The sequence below is a fragment of the Pogoniulus pusillus genome, chromosome 15, assembly GCF_015220805.1.
Source record: "Pogoniulus pusillus isolate bPogPus1 chromosome 15, bPogPus1.pri, whole genome shotgun sequence".
Classification (NCBI taxonomy): domain Eukaryota; kingdom Metazoa; phylum Chordata; class Aves; order Piciformes; family Lybiidae; genus Pogoniulus; species Pogoniulus pusillus.
The window spans coordinates 25,260,940-25,271,853 of NC_087278.1; the positions used below are offsets into that span (position 1 = coordinate 25,260,940).

Sequence of the window (10,914 nt, forward strand, 5' to 3'; positions counted from 1 at the left end):
TCCAGCTGTGCGTGGATGAAGGCGGCAGGTACCGGTATTCACCCTCCCGCACTCCGGGCCTGCGCCCGGGCCGCCTGACCCCACTTCTCCACCGCTCCGCAAGCGCCTTTGTGTCCGCAGCCAGCAGCGGCGCGGCCCGGCTGGACACACGGCCGCCCGGCTGCACACCGCCGCCCGGCTGGACACACGGCCGCCCGGCTGGACACACGGCCGCCCGGCTGCACACCGCCGCCCGGCTGGACACACGGCCGCCCGGCTGGACACACGGCCGCCCGGCTGCACACCGCCGCCCGGCTGGACACACGGCCGCCCGGCTGGACACACGGCCGCCCGGCTGCACACCGCCGCCCGGCTGGACACACGGCCGCCCGGCTGGACACACGGCCGCCCGGCTGCACACCGCCGCCCGGCTGGACACACGGCCGCCCGGCTGGACACACGGCCGCCCGGCTGCACACCGGCGCCGCTCTCCTCCGCGCAGGGGCAGCAGCCCCGGGCCGGCAGAGGCCGAGATGGCGGCAGGGCGGAAGCGGCGGGCGGCGGCGCCGCTTCCGGGGGTGTGCCGGGGAGGCAGCGGCGGCAGGCTGGAAGCGGTCCGGAGCGAGGGGCCCAAGATGGCAGCCGGGATGTACCTGGAGCACTACCTGGATAGTAAGAGCCGCCGGGGCGGGGCTGCGGGCCGCGCCTGGGGCCGCCCTGGCCGGAGGCAGCGTGGGCACGGCCGGACCGCGGCTCGGGGCGGGGCTCCGCCGGGGCCGGGCTCTGCCCCGGCGTGGGGGGACTGGCCGGGGCTGGCCGCCCGCCACTGGCCTGTTCGGCACGGAGCAGCAGCCTTGACCGTGGCCTGGCCGTGGGGGTCCTGCCGCCGCTCGGTCCTGGGGCCTTGCGGAGGGGCCCCGCCCGCGGCCCGAGCGTAGAGGCGGCTCCGGGCCGCACAGAAACAGTAGCAGCGTTCCGGCGGCTGAGCCGGAGCGCCGGTATGGGCTCCTCCGCCGTGGGGCAGGGCTCGCCTAGGGCCCTGGCGGGAGCTGGGTCCCGCTGCAGGCTGCCGGCGCTTGGTTTGTTCCCGGAGGAAGGAGCCGGTGCCGTCGGAGCCGCCTCTGCGGTGCGGCAGCTCTGCTGTCAGCGGCGGGCGCAGGGTGAAGTGCGGGACTGGTGCGGCAGAGCGGACACTCGGGTGTCGGTAGGGAGGTGGTTTCCGTCGCTGCTTTGGCTGCCGTTGGGCTGATGTGCTGGTCGAAGAAGAGCTCTGTGAGCAGTAATGGAGTTGGTGATATTGTCGGAGCTCTCCTATGGTATCGTCCGACTTTAAGGTGCTTAACTGTGCCAAGCCCTGCCCTTTCGCCGTGTGTTTGTCTGTGTCTTCTTAAACTGGGTGAGTAGAGTAGTCAGAGGAGCTGCTTCTGAGGGAGTGCGAAGGGTTAATAGTAACCCCTCTGCCGGTTCGTGTTGGCAGGTTCTGTCAGCGCTGGAGTGGCAGGGCAGGGCGGTGGGGACGTGTTGGTGAGGCATGGCAGCTCTGCTGGCAGGTCTGCTGCTGCGCTCCTGCTGTCGGTCTGCAGGTGCCTGCGGACATCGCAGCTGGGTTCTTCAGAGCCCCTCAGGGCTAGGTTCCCTCCAGCACAGAGCTGCTAGTGTCGGGACAAGGGCTCTCGTTTCCTCTCTGCTCCGATTGTCCTTAAGAAAGGAAGCCTCTTGCCAGTGAAATTAAGAACGTTCAGTAAACAAAATAAACTGCACCCAAAGCTGGAAAGAAATCCAACAAGTGTAAAGTCTGGCATCTGGGAGAGAACAGCCCCGTGGGCCAATGGAGGCTGGGGACTGACCTGAGAGAGCAGCACAGGAGAGAGAGCTGGGTGGGGGTCCTGGTGCACAGAAGGATGCCCCTGAGCCAGCAGTGTGCCCTGGTGGCCAAGAAGGCCAAGGGCATCCTGGGGAGGATTGGAAGGGCTGCGGTGAGTGGGTCGAGAGAATGGCATAGATTGGAAGGGGCCATAAAGATCATCCAGTTCCAACCTCCTGCCATGGGCACGGACACCTCCTTCTAGAACAGGTCGCTCAAGGCTTCATTCAGGCTGGCCTTGAGCACCTCCAGGAGGGGGCATCCACAGCCTCCCTGAGCAACCTGTGCCAGTGTCTCACCACCCTCACTGCAAAGAACTTCTTCCTCATCTCCAGTCTCAGTCTGCCCTCCTCGAGCTGCAATCCATTCACTCTCTGGTCATTCCAAGCCCTTGTCAAAATCCCTTTCCTTGCTTTCCTGTAGGCCCCCTCCAGGTACTGGAAGGCTGCTCTAAGGTCTCCCCAGAGACTTTTTCAGGCTTAACAGCCCAAATTATCTCAGTCTGTTCCCATAGGGGAGGCTCTCCAGACCTCTGATCATCTTGGTGGCCTCTTCTGAACCCTCTCCAGCAGCTCCATGTCCCTCTTATGCTGGGGGCACCAGAACTGGAGGCAGTGCTGCAGGTGGGGGCTCAGCAGAGCAGAGCAGAGAGGCAGAATCCCCTCCCTGTGCTGCTGCTCTCCCTGCTTTGGATGCAGCCCAGAACACAGCTGCCTTCTGGGCTGCCAGTGACCATTGCTGGCTCCTGGTGAGTTTGTTGCCAGCTGACACCCCCAAGTCCTCCTCAAGGCTGCTCTTGAGCCACTCCTTTCCCAGCCTGGATTTGTGCTTGGGATTGCCCTGACTCAGGTGCAGGACCTTGCACTTGGTCTTGTTGAGTTCGATGAGGTTGGCTTGGGCTTACCTCTCCAGCCTGTTGTGATGGTTTGGGGGTTACCCCGCCCCCCCACACTTTTGAATTTGCCCCAGCTAACTCAGACGGACCCTGGGAATATAAATGAAGCAATTTATTTACAGCTAGCAGAATTTACAAGCAGCTATTTACAATATATACAGTTATATACAATTATATACAGAAATATACAAAGGATAAACAATACAAAAGCACAACTCCCCTCCCAGAAACCTGAGTCCCCAGGAGGGGCTCTCAAACCACCCCAACACCTCCTCCCGGTCCCTCTCAACCTTACCCCAGTTCTCAGGAAGAAGAGAGGTGCAGCCAAGAGGTTAGGGAGCAAGGTTAGTAGGAGCAGGGTTAATGAGATGTGACCAGGTCTAAGGCAAAAGCAAGAGTGAGAAACAAAATGGAGAAAGTTTTCTTCTTCTTCCCAGAGTTCTCAGCGAGACTGTGAGAGAAGTTGACATCAATTGTTTTCATTTCACTGCCCGTTATCTAGTTCTGTTACCAAAACATCCCAGCTTGCTTCAAACTAGCACACCTGTCCAAGTCCCTCTGAATGGATGCCCTCCCTCCAGTGTGTCAGTCACACCACACAACTTGGTGTCATCACAGGCTTGCTGATGTGCCTCAAACCCACTGCCCATGTCAGTGACAGAGATGCTAAACAGCACTGGTCCCAGTACTGACCCCTGAGGGACAGCACTGGTCACTGGTCTCCAGTAGGACATGGAGACACTGACTGCAACTCTCTGAGTGCAGCCATCCACCCAGTTGCTTAGCCAGCCAGCGGCCCACCCCTGTGTGTTGGAGAGTGGATTCAGGGGGCAGCCATCCTCATGTTGGGTTTCTAAAGATCTTTTTCTCACAGCTGCTCTTTTGCTGTTGGTTTTTTTTAACCTACAGGAGAGGATTTTTTTAACTTGTTGCTGTTTGATATAAAGTTGACACTAGTAATGCCTGGAGTTCAGGTTAGTGCAGTGCCACTGGGTCTCGGTCTGATTAGACAGGCACGGGAAGGTGAGAATTGTTTTGTATCAGCTTTGTCAGTTGAGCATCCAGTGGTGCCTGAGGGGGTGAGTCACAAAATGCACTGAAAATTAATTGACTGTCACCATCCCATTGCTCCTTCAGAGCCCTCCAGGTGTTTGTTGCTCATCATAACAGAGGCAGAGCCTCCTTCCAGCTGCTGGCCAGAGCACACTGAGCTTGCATTGCAGAAGGAACACGTGAGAGGGGGTTAAGCTTGTTGGCTGCTCCCTGTCCTGTCTCAGAGTTGCTCTTTGGCTCTGCACAAAGTGTCTCCTGTCCCCTAGGTATAAAATGGGTGCACCAAAAGGGACCCACTTTTCAGTGAGTTAGCTTTTGATCAGCTTGAATCTCTGCATCCTTCTTTAGACAGAACTGAATGTCGTTACTGGACTGTTGGCTTCATTAGTGAATGGCCTCTTGCATGGGTTTGGTGTAGCATAAGTACAAAATCAGGGTTCTGCTTTCCTAAGAGAGGCCTTTTCACAGAGCAGCAGGGTTTTGTTAACCAGGATGTGTTCTAGAGCTGTGCTCTAGCATTAAACAGCTAGGATTAAAAATCCACGATTAGATTGTGTTCTGGGCTGCATCAAAAGCAGCATGGCCAGAGATGGAGAGAGGTGATTCTGCCTCTGGGGAGACCTCACCTGCACTGCTGTGTCCCGCTCTGGAGCCCCCAACACAGCAAGGACATGGACCTGATGGAGAAGGGTCCAAAGAAGGGCACAAAGATGATGGGGGTGTTGGAGCATCTCTGCTGCAAGGACAGGCTGTGGGAGCTGGGGTTGTTCAGCCTAGAGAAAAGAAGGCTCCAGGCAGACCTTAGGGCAGCCTGCCAGGAGCTGAAGGGAGCCACAAGAAGGCTGCAGAGGGACTGTTTGCAAAGGCCTGCAGGGACAGGATGAGGGACAATGGTTTGAAATGTGAGCAGATTTAGGTTGGATGTTAGGAACAAATTCCACACCATGAGTGTGCTGCAACACTGCAACAGGTTGCACAGGGAGATGGTCATGGGCCCATCCCTGGAGATCTTCAAGGTCAGGCTGGCCAAGGCTGTGAGCAAGCTGCCCTAGTGGAGAATGTCCCTGCTGACTGCAGGGAGTTGGACTGGATGACCTTTGGAGGTCCCTTCTAATCCAAACTATTCTATGATTATAATGTCTGGCTTCAGTACAAATTTTGAGGTTCTGCTTTCTTAGCAGAGGCCTTTCTGATAGCAGCAGGGGTTTGTTAAGCAGGATGCACCCTAGAGCTGTGCCCTAGGGTTAGATATATCCTAGGGTTATAGCCTCTCTCCTGTGGACACTGACAAATGGGGGCACACTGGCATGCACCAGGAAGGGGCACTGGGAGTCCCTGGAGTATGTTAGCAGTTAGCTTTGTTCCTGCCTCGACACCATGGCCAGCAGTTGAATTTCTCCGTGTGTCCTTTCCCTGCAGGTATTGAGAACCTACCATTTGAATTGCAGAGAAACTTCCAACTCATGCGAGATCTGGACCAGAGGACAGAAGGTAAGGACTAGGGATGGTTTTATTGAAGAGACAGCATCAGAGAATGGGGGGGGTTTGGGAGGGAACTCTGGAGATACTCTAGTCCCCCCCTCAGCACTAAAGCAGGCTCAAATCAATCAAGTTTGACAAGAAGATATCCATGTGGGTTTTGAAAGTCTCCAGAGGAGATCCAACAGCCTCTCTGGGCAGCCTGCTCCAGTGCTCTGTCACCCTTAAGAGAAGGAAGGTTTTCCATAGGTTCAAATGAAGCCTCCTGTGTTCTAGTTTGTACCCAGTGTTCCTTGTCCTGTCTCTGGCCATGTTAATGCTTAATGCACCCCAGAATACCATTGGCCTTCTTGGCCACAGAGGCATGTTGCTGTCTCACAGTGGATTTGTCCACCAGCACTCCCTGGTCCTCAGGTGCAGGACCCTACACTTGCCCTTGCTGAACTTCATGAGGTTCCCCTCTGTCCCCCTCTGACAGCTCCCAGCCTGTCCTGAATGCCAGCACAGCTGACAGGGTGTCAGCCACTCCTCCCAGTTTGATACTTGCCTTCAGACAGGTTGTTGATAAAGATACTGAACAAAACTGATCTCAGTCCTGACTCCTGGGGAACATCACTGGCTACAGGCCTCCAACGACACCCTGCACAGTACACCACAACCCTCTGAGCTTTGTCCTTCTGCCACTTCCCAAACTACCTCACTGTCCACTCATCTGACCCACACTTCCTATGCTTGCCTGCAAGGATGTTACAGGAGACAGTGTCAAAAGCCTTGCTGGTGTCAGGGTAGACAACATCCACTGCTCTCCCAGCTAGGCACACATTCAGGCTCTCAGACTGGTCAAGCCTGAACAGCTTTTCCTTCCTTTGCCTTTATGCCAGAGATGTCAAGTCAGAGGAGGGAGCCTGCTCTGATCCTTCGGCCTCTCAGGGGAGGGCACTGTGGGGTGGGGGTGCATGCATTTAATGGTCCATTTGTTCCAGACCTGAAGTCAGAGATTGATAAGCTGGCCACGGAGTACATCAGCAACGCACGCACTTTGTCTTCAGAAGAGAAGCTGGGGCTGCTCAAGCAGATCCAGGACGCCTATGGGAAGTGCAAGGAGTTTGGGGATGACAAGGTCCAGCTGGCCATGCAGACCTACGAGATGGTAGGAGGGGAAGGGGCTCTCATTTCTCATAACAAAGGCTGTGCTAAAGCCCCTTGTCCTGCAAGGCCCAGATGGCCTTTTGGGTTCTACCCACTCTTGCTTCTTGTAGTGCGAGCAAGCCCCATGCCCTGTGCTCTTTGCCCTGCTGGGCTGTGCCCGCTGGTGACTGGCGGCTGCCGTCGCCCTTGCAGGTTGACAAGCACATCCGGCGGCTCGACACAGACCTCGCCCGCTTCGAGGCGGACCTGAAGGAGAAGCAGATAGAGTCCAGTGACTATGACAGCTCTTCAAGCAAGGGCAAGAAGAGTGAGTACCACCACTGGGCTGCAGGCTGGTAGAGGAGGCAGCCAGGTGCCTATGGGAGTGTTGGGGAGGAAGGCTGGAGTGGTGCAGAGCCAAGGCACCTGAAGGACAGGTAGAACGGTGATGACCTGGGCTCTCGTGTGAGCACACTGAAGGCAGCGAGGTACAGTTAAGGCGGGGAGCATGGCCCAAGGCACGCCCCAGAACAGGAGCGTGGTTTAGTTCCAGAGAGGTTCTTGACATCAGGTGGCTGCTCTGATGGAGTAGCAGCTGCAACACCTTTTTCTCTTCTTACCAGAGGGCCGAGCCCAAAAGGAGAAGAAAGCTGCTCGAGCTCGCTCCAAAGGCAAGAACTCTGACGAGGAGACACCAAAAACTGCTCAGAAGAAGCTGAAGCTTGTCCGCACGTAAGTGTTGGGAAGATAGGCAGGGGGGAGGAGTCCTGGAATCATTCAGGCTGGAAAAGACCCTGGAGGTCCAACCATTAACCCTGCTTTACCAAGTTCACCACTTAAACCATATTGCTAAGTGCCACATCTAAAGACCTTTAAACACCTCCAGGGATGGTGACTCCACCACCTCCCTGGGCAGCCTGTTCCAGTGCTTGACCACACATGTCCTAGTGTCCAGCCTAAACCTCCCCTGGTGCAGCTTAAGGCTGTTCCCTCTTGTTCTGTCAGTGATTACCTGTGAGAAAAGACCTCCCTCTATTGTTCTCTTCAGGTAGTTGTAGAGGGCAGTGAGATCTCCTCTCAGCCTCCTCTTCCTCACACTAACCAGTCCCAGTTCCCTCAGCTGCTCTTTATTAGCCTCATTCCCTGGGCCCTTCACCAGCTTAGTTGCTCTTCTTTGCATCCCCTCCAGACCCTCAAAGTCTTGTATTGAGGTGCCCAAATGTGAACCCAGCAGTCCAGGTGTGGCCTCACCAAGGCTGAGTACAGGGGGACAATCCCCTGCCTCTGCTGCTGGTCACACCATGGCTGATCCAAGGCAGGATGCCGCTGGCTTTCTTTGCCACCTGGGCACACTGCTGCCTCATCTTCAGCTGACTGTGCATTAGAACCCTCAGGTCCCTCTCTGACATGCAGCTTTCTAACCACACTTCCTCAAGCCTGGAGCATTCACGGGGTTGTTGTGGCCCAGCTGGAGGACCTGGCACTTGGCCTTGCTGAAGCACATCCCGTTGACCTGGGCCCACTGATCCAATCTCTCAGTCTCTCTGTAGAGCCTCCCTACTCTCAAGCAGGTGAAGACTCACACCTAACTTGGTGGCATCTGCACGTGCACTAATGGTGCACTCTTAACTCCTCATCAAGATCATTGATAAAGATGTGAAACCGAAGAGGTCCTAATACCAAGCCCCGAGGAGCACCACTTGTGACTGGCCACCAGCTGGGTTTTTACTCCACTGACTCTTCAGGCCCGGTGCCTTAGGCAGCAGGAGCAGCACTGCAAACCAGACCAAGTGAGACATAGTCAGGCTTGCTGCAAAGCATCTCACTGCCACCCACATCCCTCCTTGGGAAGCAAGGGGAAGGAGACCTCAGAGGAGTGTGGCATAAAGAGGAAAAGAGGTCCCTGCAGTGGAGCTGGCTGTGAGGAGTGGCTGGCTGGCAAACAGGCGCTGTCGTGGCAGATGGGAAGGGACTCCAAGCCAGTTGTTTTGCTGACCTGCTCTATTCCTGTCCTGCAGTAGCACCGAGTATGGGATGCCTTCAGTCACCTTTGGGAACGTGCACCCTTCAGATGTGTTGGATATGCCTGTGGACCCCAACGAGCCCACTTACTGCCTCTGCCACCAGGTCTCCTATGGGGAGATGATTGGCTGTGACAACCCAGACGTAAGAGCCCACACTTGGTGGAAAGGAGGGAGGAGGGAGTGGAAAGTTTTGCACAGAGTGGCTTGTCCTGCTTGAGTGGGCCCTGATTCAGTAAGCTGTGGCAAGAGGAGGGTTCATAGAATCATAGAATGGTTTGGGTTGGAAGGGACCTCCAAAGGTCATCCAGTCAGCAGGGACATCCTCCACTAGATCAGGTTGCCCAGAGCCCTGTGGAGCCTGACCTTGAGTATTTCCAAGAATGAGGCCTCATCTACCTCTTTGGGCAACCTGTTGCAGTGTTCCAGCACCCTCATGGAAAAGAACTTCGTCTTAAACAAGTTTAGCTGATGTAGTTTGGAAGGACAAAGTCCTGGCTGGTGAAGGCCTGTTTAGTGCCTCTTCCTTCAGGGTTTTCCTTCAAGTGACAGGCTGTTTTCATGTCCCCACAGTTAGCAAGGAAGAAGAGTTATCCATGCTAACAACACGTAGGCTGGGTGTGAGTACTCATCCCTGAGAGCTGCCAGGGAGTTAGGAGGTTGTGATTAAATGTTGGGAAGTTTCAGTAGGCCAGAAGCAAGAATCTCAAAAGAGAACTCTTGAACTGACTGCTCTCCATCCAACAGTGTTCCATTGAATGGTTCCATTTTGCCTGTGTGGGTCTGACAACAAAGCCAAGAGGAAAATGGTGAGTGAACAAGAGACCTGGAGGGCCCTTTTGTCATTGGGTAGGGGAGGTTCTGGGTAGTAGGGGACAGAGTACTGCATAGACACCCTTCTTAAAAAGGAAAACTTGAATGAAGGCTTTGTCTGGGACCTTGTCTGGGCATCTGTGTTCGTATCATGCTCTAAATGGTGGCTTTTTGCTTCCTGTTCTGCCAGGTTCTGCCCTCGCTGTTCCCAAGAGAGGAAGAAGAAGTAAAATCTGGTGAGCCCTCAGTACTGCTGCAGGAGCTCTCTCCCCCCTGCCAGGGCCTTCCCCCAGCTCCCGCAGCTCCTGGGGCCTTGGCTGGAGGGAGCCTTTGCCTGTCTGTGGTTTGGGCCACCTCTGGGATGGTGTGTACTCCCCTGGAGGTTTCTGTGTCTTCTGGTTGCTTCTGGACCCTTAAGGGAGGCTCCCTCTGTACTATTCCAAACAGGTCTCTGAGCCTCAGAGGGAATGAATGAAGGCACCAGGGTAGCCACCAGATTCCCAGGGATTCAGGTAGCCTCTGATTTTCCTTGGCTTTCCTTCAGCCTCCTCAGAGTTCGTTGCCTACTCTGCTCAGAGGACGAGGCTGTGGGATGGGGGAAGAAAGGACCACATTTTAGGTCTTTGATTTTGTTGGATCTTTTCCAGGAGAGAGGGAGTAACCAGGCCACTTCTTAGTCTAGGGGACTGGTTGAGAGTCTGAAAATCTGATGTATTCCCTGTCTTTAACCATTCCACTGCTGGCATTGAGCAGCCTCTTTTGTTGGGAAGAAGAGAGGGAGGAGGGAGTGTGTAGAGGTAGCTTTGTCTCTCATTCCTGGGGTGGACCTGCTGGTCTGGGAAGCACATAGTGTGAAGGAGGGAGGATTTCTGACTGCATGGGCAGAAGTGGCTTGATGCAGCCTGTCTTCCAGCTCCACAGTTCTGCCTTCCTTCCATGCAGAGGTTTCTCCATTGTGGTGATGGTGGGAAGGAATTCAGATCCCACTTGTATAATATGGACATAAATAAAGGTCACTGAAGCAAGCACTCTCTTCACATTGCTGTCACCTCCAAAGTGAACTGTGGCAGTTGGTCTCTGGCTTTCAGCTCTGCTTTTGTTCTGAGCTCTGAAGGGGATGCAGCCCTTCCATGTACCCAGTGCTGAGCAGGGTTAGTGAGAGGCACTCTGCCTCAGCCAGGCTGGGAACGTGCCCAATGTGCTGCAGAAGGTTCATGGGTTTACACCTTGCACTGGCTTGGAAGGGACCCTCGAAGGTCATCTTGCACTCAGCAGGGACACCTCCAGCTAGATCAGGCTGCCCAGGGCTACACTGAGTCTGATCTTGAATGTCTCTAGAGGTGGGGCCTCAACCACAGCCTGCTCCAGTATTTCACCACTCTCACTGTAAAGAACTTCTTGCAGATGTCCAACCTGAATGTGCCCTGCTGACAGCATCAAGCTGCAGCTGTGACACCAGTGCAGCAGGGCAGCAGAGTCCTCACCTGTGGGAGGTGTGCCCAAATAGAGTTGCTCCTCTGCTTGGTGAGCAGGTGAGCAGGCTGAGAAGCATCAGGGAGTGTGAGTCAGAGAGAGACCATTGGAGCCACACCCTGCTCTCCCCAAAACAGGCTCAGGGCTCAGCTGCAGCTCATAATGAGGGAGAATAGAAACAGGTCCCTGCTCAGAGCTGCAGGTGACTC

At 55.4% G+C, this 10,914-nt stretch overlaps 1 protein-coding gene across 3 annotated transcripts; it reads left to right on the forward strand.

Moving 5' to 3' along the window:
- On the forward strand, positions 1 to 10,257 carry ING4 (inhibitor of growth family member 4). 3 transcript variants are annotated; one of them, XM_064155894.1, is made up of 9 exons: positions 505 to 651; positions 5,211 to 5,282; positions 6,254 to 6,420; positions 6,612 to 6,726; positions 7,022 to 7,130; positions 8,417 to 8,564; positions 9,167 to 9,228; positions 9,423 to 9,468; positions 9,680 to 10,257. In XM_064155894.1, exons 1-8 carry the CDS (start codon positions 513 to 515, stop codon positions 9,460 to 9,462), a joined length of 852 nt encoding a protein of 283 aa, XP_064011964.1. In that variant the 5' UTR covers positions 505 to 512; the 3' UTR covers positions 9,463 to 9,468; positions 9,680 to 10,257. The 3 variants fall into 3 exon arrangements, with proteins under 3 accessions (XP_064011965.1, XP_064011964.1, XP_064011963.1); XM_064155895.1 differs by lacking the exon at positions 505 to 651 and adding an exon at positions 1 to 28 and having other exon boundaries at positions 9,423 to 10,257; XM_064155893.1 differs by having other exon boundaries at positions 9,423 to 10,257.
- The last annotated feature ends 657 nt before the right edge of the window (positions 10,258 to 10,914 follow it).